The sequence below is a fragment of the Neltuma alba genome, unplaced genomic scaffold (assembly GCF_004799145.2).
Source record: "Neltuma alba isolate B1F8T4 unplaced genomic scaffold, ASM479914v2 tig00006654_pilon, whole genome shotgun sequence".
In the NCBI taxonomy this organism is placed as follows: domain Eukaryota; kingdom Viridiplantae; phylum Streptophyta; class Magnoliopsida; order Fabales; family Fabaceae; genus Neltuma; species Neltuma alba.
Window position 1 is genome coordinate 11646 of NW_021634532.1, and position 19214 is coordinate 30859.

The 19214-nt window shown below is 34.9% G+C and overlaps 1 protein-coding gene across 1 annotated transcript; it reads left to right on the top strand.

Moving 5' to 3' along the window:
• Positions 1-670: 670 nt before the first annotated feature.
• LOC114750844 (prolyl 4-hydroxylase 1-like) lies at positions 671-14434 on the top strand. Its single transcript, XM_028939479.1, has 12 exons — positions 671-722; positions 1292-1338; positions 1425-1476; positions 3025-3077; positions 4097-4162; positions 4683-4757; positions 10433-10507; positions 11443-11513; positions 11601-11652; positions 11737-11826; positions 12731-12823; positions 14417-14434. Exons 1-12 carry the CDS (start codon positions 671-673, stop codon positions 14432-14434), a joined length of 744 nt encoding a protein of 247 aa, XP_028795312.1.
• The last annotated feature ends 4780 nt before the right edge of the window (positions 14435-19214 follow it).

Consider the following 19214-nt stretch of genomic DNA (forward strand, 5'->3'; position numbering starts at 1 on the left):
TTTAATTTTGATGCAGTTTATATTTTATTATAGGATTAATATAATCTTTGGTCCCTCAAATTTGCACTCATTTTGGTTTTAGTTCCTCAAGTTTCAAACCATAGGATTTAGTCCCTTAAAGGCAAAATGGTATAAGTTTTTAATAGATTATAGAGACTAATGTTTTAAATAAAAGAAAATTTGCTAGACCAAAACATATGATTCGAAACTTGAGGGACCAAAACTAAAATGAGGACAAATTTGAAGGATCAAAATTTATATTAACCCTTTATTATATAACAGGGTTATACTCCTAGAAAATTCAAAAATAAAAATAAAAGTGTTTTTCTGTTGAATTTTAAAAACAAAAAAATTTGACCTGTGAAAGTACAACTGTAAGAGGGGATAAATCATTAAATAATTCAATAACAAATCCGTTGGCGTACGACGGGATTAAATACTGGCATAGAAGTATGATTCTTCACCGAAAACAAATCAAAGTTTGAAAGTGAAAGAAAGAAGAGAAATCAATTGACTCTTCACAAACAATGGGACATCAATGCTGTTTCTTCGTGTTCTTAAGCGACGTATTACGTTGTCCATGCATTGAATCAGTATATTTGTTTCTTTCACTCTTCATTTATTTTCTTTTTGTCTCTTCACCGGCAAGTAGTTCAGTGTTCCTACCACCATGAAGTTCATCTTTGGGATTCTCTCATTCGTCACCGTCGGCTTGATCATCGGTAATGACAAAAGGACAAGAAAACTGATATGCTTGCATGAATTTGGGTTGTTTGGTTTGACTTTTGCGCGTAATTTTCAAGTTGAGTTTCATGTTGTGTTTTTAGCAAACGAGAAACAGTACATTTTGTTTTATTTGTTTTGTGAAGGTGATCAAGAAGACATAAGAACTTACTAACACAAAAGAAAGAAAGAACCCACTAGATGAGCCCGCAACCCTGTTCCCCTATAATAAAATTTTCCTGATTTTGCTCTTGTCCACCTAAAAATTTGAGCAAAACAACGAGAGAGGTGAAGACCGAACCCACTTAAAGTCCGAATGCATCCTACAATATGAACCAGTGGAATTTGTCCTTCTGGAGACTCGTCTGTCTTGCCTTCATGGGAAACTTATCAGCTTCTAAGAACAGAATGAAAGTTCCAACCCTTTTTTTTTTCAAGAAAAAGGGAGAATGATATCTTCCACTAGTGGAGCTGATAACAGAAATAGTGGATTACTCATTGGCAATTTCAAAAAAGCTTGGCATAATGCAATCATATGAATGGATTGTTTTCTTTTATTGAATTGCAGGTTCCGTCTCTCAATTGGCCTTTTACGACAACTGGAAGACTCACATGGTAAACATTTGCACTCATATTATGCAACACTGGGGCTTAAGAAATTTCGAAGATGTTGAAATTGTTCTGTTTTGTTACATATATAGACATTCCATCGTCACATTGTGGTTATAAATATTGAAATGTTTGTCCTTCCCTGTTTGTTTGAATGGAACTGAGATAGCAATTTTACTTACTTTTTCCTGGTGTCTGATTTTTTGTTTTTTTCTTTCAAATTTTTTGCGGATGGTTTTGATTATTCTCATGGGAAATGAGCATGTCTCGGGTTCGCGGTGGAGCGATTTGTGGTCTGAAACTGTCAGTCATCTTTATAGGGTCCGGTTTTGGTACTCATCACCGGTGCTCATCACTTAATGAACAATCTAGACCGTTCAAATTTAATATTTTTAAATAATTATTTTAAAATAGAAAAAATTTATTTTTTAAAAAATAATAATTAAGAGATTATCTTTATTTTTTTATTCTATACCTATTAAAATAATTATTTTAAAAAAATAAAAATAAAAATAAAACTAAATCTCGATCGTTCATATCGGATTCGATGAGCATTGGGTGCTCATCAATCTTGATGAGCATCCAAACTCATTCCCAATTTTAATGCGACAACTAGTTAGCTAGGGATAAATACAAGAGATGTAAGGCCTGTTTGGTTTCTTATTTTGAAAACAATTTTTTGCTTTTAAAAATAGAAAAAACAACAAAAGTTGTTTAGTAATTTGTTTTTAGTTTATTGTTTTAAAAAACAAAAAACAGGAACATGTTTTTAAAAACTAAAAAACCAAAACTTTTATATGTTTTCTTGTTTTTATTTTTATGCTTTTTATTTTTAAAAATTTTAAGAAATCTTCTTATCTTCTTACCTACTATCCACCATCTACCACTGTTAACGACAACTATCATCTATCAAGTTTTTTTTTATAATTTTTTTCAAACATAACTTTTAAAAATTATTATCCAAAATTTTTTTTTTAAAAACTTGTTTTAAAAAATAATTTTATAAAATTGTTTTGAGAAAAAGAAAACAAAAACCAGAAACAAACGGCCCGTCATGTCAGAAAGATTTATAGTAGAGGTGTTGTTTCAATAACCAAGAAACAATCCAGACAAGAAAATGCTTCCAAGGATTTTAAACACTGCTATGCTAATTCCAAGTAGTCTTAAAAAGTCGCATTATATTGGATTTATGATCCCAATGGAGGCTAAGGCCTCTGCAAATGCTTCAACACTATAGGTTGAATAAGTCTGACTAGGTCCTTCAAAGACTAACATTCCGTTCTAGTTATGAAGATAACAAGCCTGCTAACACAGAAATCTGCAAAAGCAGTTTTTCCTCCTTGTCATGCCCAAAGCCCTTGAACTTAATGGCTGAGGAAACGTTTAAGTTTACTGGACACACTCAATGCACAATAAAGTGACTAAATAATGTATTTATCTTCCATGCCAGGAGAGATAAACTTCTTATTATAATCTTCCAGTTACAATATGTGTAAATACTAGATACGATAGAAGATGTCAACAATAACGATGCCTTTCTTTAAAAAAAAAAAAAAATCGGTGGAGGCATTGCACTACTATTCATTTGAAATCATTTTTCATGATTTTAATATATGCAGGTTGTATGCAGCCCTTTGGTTATTAGAACTCTTTCTTTGCATATTTTTAAATTTATATTCTCTGATTTTTCAGGTATTCCATCTTTGAAAAATGACAAGGAAGCAGAAATCTTACGTCCTGGATATGTATGCAGATTTCTTCCCCCCCCTCCCCAAAAAAAAAACTCCTCCGGTCCTTAATATAAAATCCATTTAACTAATTTGATTAAATTAAGGAAGTTAGGTAAGTTAGTTAATGATAAGAAAAATGACACATTCTTCCTAAAATATCATAATCATCTTTCTTAATACTCCTTCTTCTTTTTCTACTTGATTATGGTTTAGGGAGTATCCATAAGGATAATTTAGAGAAAATTGACAAATATGATAAATGGGTCTTATATTTAAAACTAAAATCAACTTAACAATTGGTCCTATATTAAGGATCGGAGGAGTATCTGAAGTTATTATTCCTGTTTGAAAGTTTTTCAGTCTGTAGAACTTTGGACCTCTGATACAGTAAAAAGCTAGTGCAACTGTTGGAAGCATTTTTGTTCCCCCCCCGTAGACACTAGTAAGAGAATTTTCTTCGTATTCCCTAATTCTCATTTGGACATATATAGATATACTGTCATTTTCAAAGCGGTAATTATACATTTTCTTTTGGATAATTCAGACTGTTCTAGAACCGTCAATCCTGTGTTCTCTTTGTTAACAATTTAATATGTTGAGACTGTACATTATGATATTTGTTACTTTAATGTCTTTTTTGTTTTGTTTGGCCAAATAAAGTCCAAAACACCACTTGCTCATGATTGCCCTTTGTTATTAAAATATAATAAGTTATTTCTTTATCAATGTAAATGAGCTTCTATGTTAGTATATTACTAATACTAACATATGATGATGCGTATCATGCTGATGTATCGACTGAATCATTTGAGTTCTTTTTTACCATTATCTTCCTTGCATTTTAATGTAATGATTTGCCATGCTAAAACTAATCGAACTTGTCTCCCTGTTTATTTTAGCTTTTAATTAGTTTATACTCTTTCTCAAATTTGTTGTATATTCAGGTCATTTCTCATTGTTGTGGGAGTAGAGTTGATTTACATGACAAAAACTTGATTTTGGTTAATCTCCTGTGATCCTAATTCTGGTTGTAGGTCAAACCTGAAGTTCTTAGCTGGTCTCCGAGAATTATTTTACTGCGTAACTTCCTAAGCATGGAGGTATGGCTTCTTTATGATTTCCAAATTCTTTGTATTAACATGGTGGACTTGGCTCATTTTATAAAATAGAGGACCAAGATTATGGCCAAGTTTATATTTTTCTTTTTTCCTTTGGCAACACCTATATGGATGTTTTAGCATGGCTAGCTGAGTCGGTTTATTTTAAATCAGTTCTAACAAATAGTAAAAAGCATTGGCTGTCACCATATTTCACTTTCTCATTCATCTATACGTATTTCAGTTTCTCCTGATAAAATATAATTTTGGTGGATCTTTCTATGCTACTTCTCATGTGTTACTGTTAGGTTCGAACTATAAAGTACTGTAGGATGTGTTGTTTTGTTTAGCAACCCCATTTAATGTCTTCTTATGGATACCAGACAAGAAAAGTTCATGACTTATACAACAATAACATCAGTACTAATAAATTTTGACAAATTTAGCTTCTGCATAAAGTCGTTGATAGTTGCAACTTTGCAAGGCCATTTATACTGAAATTGAAGCTAATTTTCTTTTACAGGAATGTGAGTATCTTAAGGCCTTAGGGTACCCTCACCTTCAAAATTCACGAGTGATAGATGACAAAACGGGAAAGGTACTTTGGTTTTCATTATCTAGACATCCAGATACGAACATGGATGCCTATAATTCTTTTGGTGGTTTTCTATGATGCCCCATTCATTAGATGTGAGAAATGAGGTTGGCTTTACATTTCTTATGTTAAAACTAGGGCCGTGTAGCATGAGGCATGTTGAGTATGTTTCCTTGGGCAGTACTATGAGAAACCACAGGACACTATGTTGAGTTTGTTTGACAGGGAGACAATCTGCATCATTGATGACATTACCCTGCACAATATATGAAACTTTTATTATAGATACGACAACTATGTATAGATTTACATTTCAGCCAGTGGAGCAGTTGGAATATAGCTAGGTCACACCTTATTTTCACTGTCGTAGCTATGGTGCATAGCTATTTGTAGAGTATAAGATAGGATCTTGGGGATTAATTGTAAATTAGATTTCGCGATATGATCGAAAGTTTTAGGAAAGATTTTATTTGATTGTGTAGGTTCCGATTTGAGCGTGATTGAGATCGTGTAGAATCAGGCCATCATAGTCGGCCTCTCATCCTCCCATTGTATATATATACTTGTTCGATTGATTCTGAAATATATAGAAGAATTCATATACATCAAAGCTGTTACCTTCCGCTACATGGTATCAGAGCAAAGCTAGCTGATAGGCAATAGCAACGATGACCCATTCTTCTGGTAGTGAGAAGGAGTCGACCTCCCTGTCTGAGTCGCACACGACGTCGGGAGTGTTCGGTGGCTCCTTTGCTAGTGGCATGACGCGGCCTCTGTCCACCGTGTTTGAGACTTCGGCTGTCCTCATTGTGCCCGAGAAACTCTCTGGTGAGAACTATCGAGAGTGGGCCCAGTCGATCAAACTCGCCCTCGAAGGCCGCGGCAAGCTTGGCCATATCACCAGTGATGCACCAACTCCACTATCGTCTGACGCCAAAGCTGTGAAGCTGTGGAAGGCCGAAGACGCGATGGTATGCTCGTGGCTCGTTAATGCGATGGCTCCCTCCCTCAAGCGCTGTTTTATGTTTCTGTCTCCAGCATGTGAAATGTGGGACGCGATTCGTGGGGCTTACGGTGATGGAGAAAATGCTTCCTAGATATTTGACCTCAAGACCAAATTATGGGATCTGAAGCAAGGGTCTCTCTCCTTAGGTGACTATTACCTTGCTAAGACTACTCTTTGGCAAGAACTGGACCTTATTAGTGATGATAACCCATGTTGTGCTTCACATGCGGCCAGCAATAGAAAGAAGGTTGAAAAGGAGCGCCTATTTGAGCTATTGGCCGGACTCAATCCCTCCTTTGATGATGTTCGGGGTCGCATTTTGAGTCAGGACCCCCTTCCCACTGTTCGTGGCGCCTTTGCAATGCTACGTAGTGAGGACTCAAGGAAGAAAGTCATGTTAAAAGGTGACCCAGCACCTCGGCCCCACACCATTGAACCATCTGCACTCGTGTTCGCTCCACTGACAATCGTCCTGTTAACACAAAGCCTAGACCACAGTGTGAACACTATCATAACAGGGTCACACTAAGGACACTTGTGGGACCTCCATGGGAAGCCTGGAGATTGGAAGCCCAGAAAAAGCCGCGGGCGAGGTTATGTGGCAGAAGTGGCACGTGGTGAGGATGCAGGATCCTTAAATTCAGGACACCAGGAAGATCAACTGAGCAAAATTCTTGAACGACTTGCTGCATTAGAAGGCAGTCAACAGTCACGGAAACAACCCGTGGCCACTGTGGTTAAGCGAGGTAATTTTTTTAAAGCATTGGCAACTATTAGAGGTATGAGTCTGGATAATGTTGGATTGTTGATTCCGGTGCATCTAATCACATGACTGATGATATTACATTACTCTCCTCATATACTTCTACAAAAAATTTACCACCTGTTAATATTGCCGACGCTTCTGACTCCCCGGTTGCTGGTATAGGGAGCATTAAAGTATCTGCCACGCTTACTTTACATACTGTTCTTTATGTTCCAAACTTGCGATGTAATTTATTATCTGTTAGTTAACTTGCTCAGGAAGAACGATGCCATGCTGATTTCTTTGCTACTCATTGTGTCTTTCAGGATCTGTTGACGGGGACGACGATTGGCATTGCTAAAGAGTTTGACGATCTTTACTACCTGGATGATTGTGTTGATCACCGTACTATTTCTTGTAATAAAGTGTCTCTCCCTAGGACTAGTGACTTGGAGTTATGGCACAAATGGTTAGGACACCCTAATTTTCATTATGACTCAATTGTTTCTATCTATTTGCTCAAATAAAGATTGCTCTGAATTTTATTGTGATGCCTATGAACGTGCAAAACACCATCGCACCTCCTTTCCTAGTGTTCCTTATTGTGCTTCAAAACCATTCACAACAATCCATAGTGACTTGTGGGGACCTACAAGAGCTTCGAATCGCACACACTCTAAATGGTTTATAAGCTTTATTGATGATCACACACGAGTGAGCTGGGTGTTTCTGTTAAAAGACAAAACAGATGTTCACCAAACGTTCATTGATTTTTATCACATGATTCATACTCAGTTTCAAACACACATCCAAATATTACACACAGATAATGGCACTGAATACTTCAATCAGAACCTTTCCACCTTTCTCAAGGAACATGGCATCCTACACAAGAGTACTTGCCCTCATAGTCCTCAACAGAACGGTATCGCTGAGAGAAAAAATAGACACATCCTAGATACAGCCAGAGCAATCATGTTCAGTAGCAATGTACCAAAATATCATTGGGATGATGCGGTTCTCACTGCCACTTTTCTCATTAATCGTATGCCTAGCAAACCTTTGTCCTATAAAACGCCATTACAAGTCCTTCATACTCATTACAACATCCCCTACCTAGAAAATACCCTACCCTTGCGAGTGTTTGGTTGCACTACCTATGTCCATCTACATCACACTCACAAACTCGATCCCAAAGTTGTTCACTGCATCTTCCTGGGATACTTTGGCACCTAAAAGGGGTATAAGTGCTATGACCCTACTTCTAAACGCCTTTATGTCACCTGTGATGTCACCTTCCATGAAACCATTCCCTTTTATTCCTGGTCATCGATTCAGGGGGAGTCTTGGAGTGAATCTCAGAGTGACACCGACCCCGACCCCAAAACCACAGCAAACTCTGAAACCCTCCTTGACCCTGAACACCCTAAACTTCTTGATTTTTCCCCAATCCTTGAGGAACCCACCAGTGAGGAACCTACCAGTGAGGAAGTGCCAATAGAGGTACCTAGAGATAATAAGGGAAACACTTAGTCAGGGGGAGACACTCTTGAGAACATACAATTCTATACACGGAGACACAAGGCAGGTAATGTTCCTCAAACATTTGAAGAGTGCCATGAATCAGAACCGGAAGCAGTTCCAAAGGAAATACAAAAGGAACTTGACTTACCAATCGCCATCAAAAAGCCCCCCAGAACATGTACAAGGCATCCCATAGAAAGGTTTGTCTCCTATCAAGGCCTTACATCTAAATATGCTGCGTTTGTCTCTCATCTAGATGATGTTCGAATTCCAAACAACATAGATGAAGCTTTGGCTCACCCAAAATGGAGACAAGCTGTTATGGAAGAGATGAAAGCCCTAAAGGGCAATGACACTTGGGATGTGGTTGATTTGCCCAAAGGAAAGAAGGCAGTGGGATGTAAGTGGGTTTTTACCCTAAAATACAATGCGGATGGCTCTCTTGAAAAGTACAAGGCAAGACTTGTGGCCCAGGGTTTCTCTCAAGTATATGGCATGGACTACACAGAGACTTTTGCTCCGGTGGCAAAACTAAACACCATCAGAATCCTCCTATCCTTAGCTGCTAACTTAGATTGGCCGTTACATCAAATGGATGTAAAAAATGCCTTCTTGAATGGCGAATTAAAGGAAGAAGTATATATGAAGCTACCCCCAGGGTTCTCGGGACAACAGAAAAACCAAGCTTGCAAGCTAAGGAAGTCATTGTATAGGCTGAAACAATCTCCTAGAGCATGGTTTGAAAGATTCACCCATGCTCTTAAGGCACAGGGATACATACAGGGGCAGAGCGATCACACTATGTTCTTTAGACACATGAGCAGAAAAATCACAATTCTTGCTGTTTACGTAGACGATATTGTACTCACGGGTAATGACCCAACCGAAATAGATCGGATCAAAGGAGCTCTAAACGAAGAATTCCAGGTCAAGGATCTCAAAGAAATGAAGTATTTCCTAGGGATGGAGGTGGCTAGGTCAAAACAAGGGATTTATATCTCACAAAGAAAGTATATACTAGACCTCCTAAAGGAAACTAGAATGCTTGGTTGCAGACCAAGTGATACTCCCATATGGATTGATAAAATTGGGGATGATGAAGACTTGGGAAAGGCTGTTGACATAGGGAGGTATCAACGGATGGTGGGAAAGTTGATATACTTGTCTCACACCAAACCAGACATTGCCTTTGCTGTGAGCGTCGTGACCCAACACTCATGATCCAAAACAGAAGCATCTAAACGAGGTATACAGAATCCTGAGGTATTTAAAGGGTTCACCAGGACAAGGACTCCTATTCAAGAAATCTGGCCAAAGAAATGTCAAGATGTTTACTGATGCTGATTAGGCAGGTGATCAAGATGATAGAAAGTCCACGTCTGGATACTTCACCTTTGTTTGGGGTAACTTAGTTACTTGGCGAAGTAAGAAGTAGAATGTAGTAGCAAGAAGCAGTGCTGAAGCCGAATTCAGAGCTATCACTCGTGGAATTTGTGAAGGCATATGGGTGAAATGAGTATTGGAGGAACTACAAATGGTGGTGAATCTTCCTATTAGACTTTACTCAGATAATATGGCAGCAATCAACATTTCTCATAACCCAGTTCAGCATGATCGAGTGAAGCATGTAGAAATAGACAGACACTTCATAAGGGAAAAGATTGATGCTGGTATAATTGATCTCAGATATATACCTTCAAGAGAACAGACAGCTGACACTCTCACAAAAGGCCTTACAAGTGATAAGTTCAAATATCTCATAGGCAAGTTGGGCATGATTAATATCTATGCTCTAACTTGAGGGGGAGTGTAGAATATAAGATAGGATCTTGGGGATTAATTGTAAATTAGATTTCGCGATATGATCGAAAGTTTTAGGAAAGATTTTATTTGATTGTGTAGGTTCCGACTTGAGCGTGATTGAGATCGCGTAGAATCAGGCCATTATAGTCGGCCTCTCATCCTCCTATTGTATATATATACTTGTTCGATTGATTCTGAAATATATAGAAGCATTCATATACATCAAAGCTGTTACCTTCCGCTACACTATTCTAACATGACCCAAAAATATTTTCTTCTAAAAGATGCAGAAATTGAAATTTGTTTTTGAATATTATTGCACTTATCTCCAACTATAAACGTCAAAATACTTGCAAACACTGCAGAATCCCGAAGGATCTTATCTCATTTACATCTGAAGAACCTTGATGATGAGTTTTGAGTGAGTATGAGAAAAGGGAGAGAAAATAAGGGGAAATGTATGAAGCAGTGATTATACTCTTTCTACATACGAGTTTCTAGAGCCTATAAACTTTTCTACTGCCTGTGTCCTTCAAATAAGAATCGTAGTTTGTAGCCTGCCAACTTGCACCTTATCTGATTTTCCTTCATCTTTCATAGGGTGTTGACACCAAACGCAGGACAAGCTCTGGTATGTTCCTAAGTTCAAAAGATAGAAAACACCCAATGGTGCAGGTTTGTTAACTAGTGTGCTTTCTTGTTTAGTATTTTATCTGAATTGTCTCCCATTATTAGTGACAACCAACATTTTTGTTTTAAATTTACTACATCGTTAGTTCCTAGTGATAGATAAGTTATTTTCGAAATTCTTGAGAGTTTAAGCATGTGGAAAGAAGGAACTTGTAAGAACTGATGAATTTGACATGGATGTGATTACAAAAAGTTAGTTAATACTTGAGATGGTAATTCAATTATAAGTGAACGATTTGCTTATTGAACACCATTAAGTGATGGACTGACAAGAGAGTTTAAGGCTCTACAGGAAGCATTAGTTTCTTCTTACTTCCCAAACAAATTAATGTCCTGTAAATCAATTTGAGCTCCGCACCTACCACCTTTTCTTTCTTTTTCTTTTTGTTTTTGAGTAGAAAGTAATAGAGGATGGAGAGGATAGCATGCAGTGTGTGGTTGTTTAGATTGTAATTTGTTTTGGAGAATACTTTGCTTTGTGATTCTGATCCTCAGATTTAATATAATATTTGTGGCCTTTTACTGAGATAACTTGGTTTCATTCAAAAATAAAGTCATACTATTGTTAATGTTAATTGCTAAATTTCTGAAACATGGCATAACTTGAAAGATCTTATTGTCTTGTATTTATATATATTGCCACATTCTATATATTACTATGCACCACCTACCATCTGATTTCTATGTATTTATCATATTGACATGCTAAATTTCTGAAACATGGCACAACCATTTGATGGTTAGTGTTTTCATTATTATATGAAAATTTTAGCTGCCTTCAAAATCATTGGTTAGTTTTGCTCTATGCTTGCAATTGTGTTGCATATTTGGTTATTGATTTGTATAATGGTGAAATACCTTTTGTTTCTGGTGAGGATTAATTGAAAATTTTAATAAAACATGTTCAACTAACACACCAGGCAATTGAAAGAAGAATTTCAATATATGCTCAAGTACCAGTTGAAAATGGAGAGCCAATGCAAATTTTGAGGTAGGATATGACTTTGTTTCCTCCATTCTTTTCACACTAAAAGGAGTGATTTTCCTGGTACCAAGGCTAACATCTGCAGAATCACAGGTATGAGAAGAATCAGTATTACGAACTCCATCTTGACTATTTTAGTGATACTGTGAGTTTTATTCCCCTCCTTGCTGTCTTTTCCATTTTGTGATGATAAGAACTGCCTTTTTATTCTTTTCTTCTTCCCCAACAGTACGACTTGAAAAACAATGGGCAGCGAATAGCGACAATGCTTATGTATTTAAGCGACAATGTTGAGGGTGGTGAAACATATTTCCCAAAGGTCAACTTCTTGTTTCCTGAAGTCTTTCATCTTGCTGATTTTATATGTCATTAGTAGATGATAGTTATGAGGCAGATGTGTAGCAAACCCTGAAGTGTCACAATATAGGTTCGTTTCTTTATGAGATATGGAGTCTGGTATGGTTTCATGCTATAGACAAGAAATAGAGAAGGGAGAAAGGGAAGAAAGAGACGAGAACAGGGGAATTTACTACATGTCATATTCAGTGTCTGTAACTAATGAGTCACTGACATGGATAAGCCGTTTTACTACATAGTGGTTTCCGGTTGATAAAATCGTTGTTCATGAATGTCTGGTTGACTCCTTAAATCTATAGCCATGTATAATATAGAAAACTTATAAGGAGTCACAATATTTATAATCCAGGAGTAGTGTGGCTCACCTTAGACTTCGTGTAAAGGATGGGCCCAAAATCTAAATCCTAAACTTGATTAGACTCAAAAGTATTCTTGTGAATGTAATTGTTAACACTTTCTGGATGTACTTTTATTATAAGGTTATAATGTGATATGTTATATTTATAAAGAAAGGCTCTTATTCATGTCCAGATGTCCTGCTCCCGAGTTGTAAGGTACTAAATACGGCTGCTTCTTTTTTACACCCAAAAAGAGAAATCTATGTTTTTGTTATCGTCTGATTCGCCTCAGTAAATTATCTCATCATAGTTTGAACCAGTTATGTTAGTCAATCAGGTATTTTTTTTAATAAAAATTTATTATTTGTACTTCTATTATTATTTTATCTTGATTCTACCTTCTATTTGAAACATTTAATGACCAGGTAAAATGACTGCCTTAATATGCTGGCATCACCTACAATTTTGATTAGAATCTTTTGTAAGAGGATCCTCTGGCTGTTTTTAACACACATTATTGCATTGCAGGGTGGTTCAGATGAGTGTAACTGTGGTGGGAAAATTGTCAAAGGGCTATCTGTGAAACCTGTTAAAGGAAATGCAGTACTTTTTTGGAGTATGGTTAGTATCAATATTTGCTTGTTATATAATAGTAACTGGACACATTTTCTGCGCAATTATGAAAAATGAGTCACATTATTCAAGCTTACAGATAATGTGATTTGCTGTTGATTTTATTATATAAATAAATTGATGATGGTACAGTGAAATGGGATCTGCCTAGGAAATATGAACTCTAACATGGACATAGAACACAATAGCAAGAGCCATTGTAACGGTATATATGTGTTTTATAGGTAGCAACTAATTATTCTGATTGTGCTATTACTTCCTTTTTTGGTTGTTTTGTTGGTTATTTTTGAAGCACTTTTCAGAAATACTTTTTCGCAAATCGAGGCAAACTACTCCACATATTTACATCGTATACCATAAAAGTACTTCTGAAACTATGGTTTTGATCTTACCCAAACACCCCGTGATTCGGCTTTGAGTCAAACAGAATGATTGTGTCACCATTAGCTGCAGGACTGAGTTCTTATTTCTAACAAATACCCAAAAAAAAAAAAATCTTTTGGAGCTTAAAATTAGCGAAAACTTTTACGTGCCAAACGTGGCATTGCACAATATAGAAAAAGTGTCCTTTTAACAGGTACCTCAAAATTTTCCTCCTCTTGTTATTTTATATTGCTGGAATAATCATATATTGCAAGTTCATGTTCTCCAGCCTTATTCTGGATTATCATCAGCATTTTTTCTTGAATCCTTTTAGCTTTCTATTTCATTTCATTGTATCTATTGTGATTCAAATTACCTTCACATTCATATATTGATGCATGTGGAAAGAGAGACACAAAAATAAAACATAATTGTTTGTAGGCTCACATTTTACATTCATGCCCCCTTTTTTTACTTTTTTCTTTTTCCTCCACCTCTCCAAATACACTATAAACATTTACTTTTGCGATTTTTTTTTTCAATTGGCCATGTTTACTATATAAGATTTAGATTGATTATAACTATGCCGTGGCTGGTTCAGCAAAAGCATATCCTTAATATGTCATGCTTGGCATTATGTTAGGGAAGGAAAATGATGAAGACACCAGGTATCACATAATGGACAATTATTTAACTTACGGATGCTAATTTAAAATTATATATAATATTTTCATTTTGTGTGATAGTATAAGAGAATTTAAATAATATGAATTAAAGTGCTACCAGACACAATTTGACCAGAATGTAAGTGAATTGTGTGTGTGATCTCATTATTGTAACCCTCATAATTGAAAATAAGTACTTCCTCCGTTCCTTATTATAAGAGACGAATAACCAAATTACGTTGATAAAAAAATATTTAAAATTAGTTAAAAACAATCAATGTGTAAAAAGTGTAATTTTTTTCCCAAAAATGCCCTCATTAATAAGAAGAGAGAGCATGAAAGAGAACAATTAAATTATTAAAAGAAAGAGAAGTGGGAAGGAGAGAGTGTGTGAGTTGGAGACAATAAATATGAGTATAATAGGAAATCAACACAAAAAAGTAGAGACAACTTTTAAGTGTCTCTTATATATAAGAACATGCTATAAGTATCAAACATCTCTATAATAAGGAACGGAGGGAGTAACATATTTATGTGTTGGTGTGTTATTCAGGGACTAAGTGGACAATGAGATCCAAACAGCGTTCATAAAGCATGTGAGGTACTTTCTGGGACAAAGTGGTCTGCAGTAAAGTGGATGAGACATAGGGCTTTCCATCAGGTTCGGCATCTCATGTAAATGTAATTAATTATGCGAAGGGTTTTCCATTGATGGAATTTTCCCCTAATGTTTCGTATAAGTTATACACAGATTAGTGACTAGTGATTGTGAATCATTATTGAGGACAGGCAATGATGTTAGATTAAATGCTCCAAGATATGAGCTTCATTAGTTGATTTGTTAATATTGCTAGTTGAGTTACACAAGAGACGATATAAGCATACTGTACAAATTTGATGCGTACTAGGTTCTCCATTGATGTTTATTTAAAATTTGTTCTCATGAAAGTGAGGTGTTTATCACTGACACAAAAATAGCTTTTACCGCAGGCTTTCTACAAGAAGGACAAAGAAAGTGTAAAAATTGTAATGGTTAAAGTACAATTTTAACAATCAAGTTTACAACACTAGACATTATAAAATTTCCTTAGATGCAAAAATATACATAAAGTTGTTAAAATGGGGCAAAAATAACAATACCATTAACTTCCGTTACTTGTCCATTAGTGGGCTTCATGAAATCAGTTTTAAGGTGTATTTTTAACAATATAATTAACACTAATAGGTATTAGGCATCAGAAAGTTTATTTGGATGTAAAAATATACATAAATTTTCTAAAAAGACGAAAAATAAAAAAAATTTATCAACTGTTAACTTTATTCTTTTTAGTCGCATCAAATACTATGTTTTCTCTCTACTCATTTTCACTTCTAAAAAGGTAATGATGTTAGATTAAATGCTACAAGATATGAGCTTTATTAGTTGATTTGTTAATATTGCTAGTGGAGTTACACTAGACATTATATATGCATACTGTACAAATTTGATGCGTATTGGGTTCTCCATTGATGTTTATTTAATTTTTTCTCTCGTGAAAACAATAATGGCTTTTACCGTAGGCTATCTGCAACAATGACAAAGAAAGTGTAAAAAAGTGTAAGGCTGTAAGGATTAACATGTAATTTTAACAACTAAATTTGCAATAAGGGGTGCTGCACCATAAAGTGTTTTTGAGTGTAAAGCTATACATAAAGTTGTCAAGATAGGCCAAAAATAACAAACCGTTAACGTTCATTACTTGTCAATTAGTGAGGCTCATGAAACTAGCTTTAAGGTACATTTTTAGCCTGACAGTACCTCGAATGGGATTGTCTCTAATAGGAAGATACCTATACTTTAACAAAAAAAAACAATGAAATCTATACTAATGGGTACTAGACACTACTCCCTCCGTTTCTTATTATAAGAGACATTTGATGCTTATAGTATGTTCCTAAATATAAGAGACACTTAAAAGTTGTCTCTACTTTTTTGTGTTGATTTCCTATTTTACCCATATTTATTGTCTCCAACTCACACTCTCTCTCCTTCCCACTTCTCTTTCTTTTAAGAATTTACTATTGTTCTCTTTCATGCTCTCTCTCCTTATTAATAAAGGCATTTTTGGAAAAAAAATTATACTTTTTACACATTAATTGTTCTTAACTAATTTTAACTGTTTTTTTGATCAACGTAATTCGGTTATTCGTCTCTTATAATAAGGAATGGAGGGAGTATAAAGTTTACTTCGGTAAAAAAAAAAATACATGAACTTTGTGGAAGGGGGGGAAAAATTCATCAACTCCCATAAATATTCATTAATTTTATTCTTTTGGATTCTATCAAATGTCATGTTTTCTCTTATCAGAGTCAACACAAACACTCTCTCTTCCATGTCATTTTCTCAACCACCAAGCTTTTTATATATATTTACCCAAAACAACATCTTTTCCTTCTGGGATACTGTGTGTATTTCCTTACTATTAAGATTGCAAACGCAAATCATGGCTAAGTTATGTGAACTTGAGACACATTTCCCTCTAGTATTATAGAGATGATAATATGGATCAAACCATAAGTTGAGCTTATGCGGTGTGAGCCAAAAAAAAAAACTTGCTTACAAGAACCTACTTTAGTGGATTTGCGGGTTAGTCTGTCAATAATTATTTATTTTTTATTTTCTATTTTTTAAGTATTTTTCTTATACAATATACCAAAAAAAATAATGAATTTTTTTCCTTAAAATACTTGATTAAAAGCACCAAATAAATTATATGGGCATTTTAAAATTTTTAAGATAGGATATATTATGTATTAATATAATTATAATAATTAATAAAATTAAAAAAAATGCGAGTTGGTGGGGTAACTTGCAGTGGGTTGTGAGCTCAGCAATGTGGGCTAAAAAGGCTTATTTATTAGTAGGTTGGCTTTTAGCCAACCCTAACCCACCAGTTTTTGCAAATTTGTGGGTCCAGCACTACATAAAAGATATTGAAAGGTTATGTGAAAAATCATAGTCGGCTAGAGGGTTGTATTGTTGAACAATACATTTGTGAAGAGGTTGTTAAATTTTTTACCAAATATTTAAAAAACATCAATGATATTAGACTTCCAGTGTTTCGGCATGAGGAAAGGACAAGTGAGAAAGAGATGATAGGTAGGAAAGTTGGTGCGATCTCAAACCAACATGAGAGAAATCACATCTGTATGTATTACACAACTTCACAGAGGTTAAAGACTATGTCGACAAGAATATGGAGGAACTTAAGAGGGGTAGTTCTAATAAACTAGAAAGTTAGTATGTTAAAAGTACATAATAAACAATTTAAAGTATGATTGAAAGACCATATGCATGATAAGTATGATGTTGATCCTGATTAAGTTTTTAACAAATTAAAGTTCTTTGTAAACGATCTATGCAAACATATATCTTTTTATAGAAGCTACATTATTAACCGGTTCACCTAATATACCAAAGAACATGATGATTGGGGAAATTACAAAATAGTAGTGTAATTCTTGTAACTAATACGATGTATATGTAAAGTACCAAAGATAGTAGTTCTATCTATGGGAATATGAGTACTCTGGGGTTATTAAGCACATTTGGGAGTTATATTGCATTGGAATTTGGTTTCAATATCTGGGGGCAATTAGGTTAACATTAATAATGCCTTGAGAGCTAATAACTTACAATTTATGCAATTAAATTTGAATAAGTAAGGAGTATAAAGAAAAGCCTTTCATTTTGACTTCTTAAGCTAAACAAATGTTCTATGTCTTTGATCCTGCAAATAAGAAAGACAAATTATTTTGTTGACCAATAAAACAAATTAGAAGATAGAATATGAAGACAACACAGTTGGAGATGATCTATTCCAAGAGACGTCACTTGAAACACAATTCAATGAAAATAATGTTTTATATGCCAAGCACAATCATAATAAAAAAAAATATGAATTTTAAAGATTGAAAAATTACTTTGCAATAAGAAGAAAACAATTCAAACTAAGAAGAACTTTAAAAAAAAACTAAGACTAGAAGAAGAACAAGAGAAACTTGAACAGGTAAATTTGCCTAATTTTGTTTGAGTTCATTTTAGTTCAATTAATTATTGTTTGAGTTAATTATTCTTTGAGTGAGTACCATGTATAAGAGTACGACTCTTTACCGAAAAGAAACCAAAGTTTGAAATTAGTGAAAGAAAGAGGAGAAATTATTGACTCTTCACAAGCGATGGGCCATCAATGTTGTTTCTTCGTGTTCTTAAGGGCCATCAATGTACTAGTTTCTTTCACTCCTCTTTCATTCTTCAGTTTCTCTTTGTCTCTTCACCGGAAAGTTTTTCATTGTTCCGACCACCATGAAGTTCATCTTTGGGCTTCTATCATTTGCCACCATCGGCTTGATCACCGGGAATGCAAAAAGGAATAAAAAATTATATATGCTTATGTTGTTTTATTTGTTTTGTGAGGGTGATCATGAATGAATTCATTAAAGCTTACTAACATTCTGGTTTTTCTGCAGTATTGTTCACTGTAAAGTTACTAAGAAAAAGAAACAATGTATTGGAAGGGGGAAAAAAGGGCAAAAAATTGATTTTAAAAAAAACAAGAAAGAAATGGACCCCACTTGATGAGATCACAACTTGTTCGTCCATAATATATTTTTTCCTGTCTTCATGGAAAACTTATCAGCTTCCAAGAAAAAGGATGAAAGCCCCAAACTCTTTTGGAGAATGATATCTTCCACTTTGATGTAGAGCTGATAACAGAAAGAGAATGATGATACATGTCAAAAATAATGGATGGCTGATTAGCAATTTCAAAAAAAAGCTTGGCATGATGCAATCATATGAATGGATAGTTTTTGAATTACAGGTGTTGTCTCTCAATTGGTACTTTTACAATTACGGGAAGATTCACCTGGTAAACATTTGCACCTATATTATGTCACATTGTGGGTTAAGAATTTTTGGATATGTTGACATTGTTGTGTTTTGTTCCATGTATAGACTTTCCACCATCACAGTGTGGTTATAACTATTGAAATGTTGATGTGGAACTGAGATACCAGTTCTATATATTTATTTATTTTGTTTTCTTTTCGGGTAGGCCAATAGGCGTTCATGACAAAGAAAGAAAAGAAACAAAGAAATCAAATGGTGTATAAGTAAACCTTGCATGGCATTATTAAGAAACCAAGACAGTGAAATAATGGCTCAAAAGAACTTTGCATTCTGCTGGTAAATCCTGGCCTAAAAAAAATCTGAATGTAAATCCAGGAGGGAACTCCCTAGAAATTCATCTTCTAAAACCCAATTATTGGCAAAGAAAATAAATTTTTCCAAAAAGAAGACTTGTGGGAG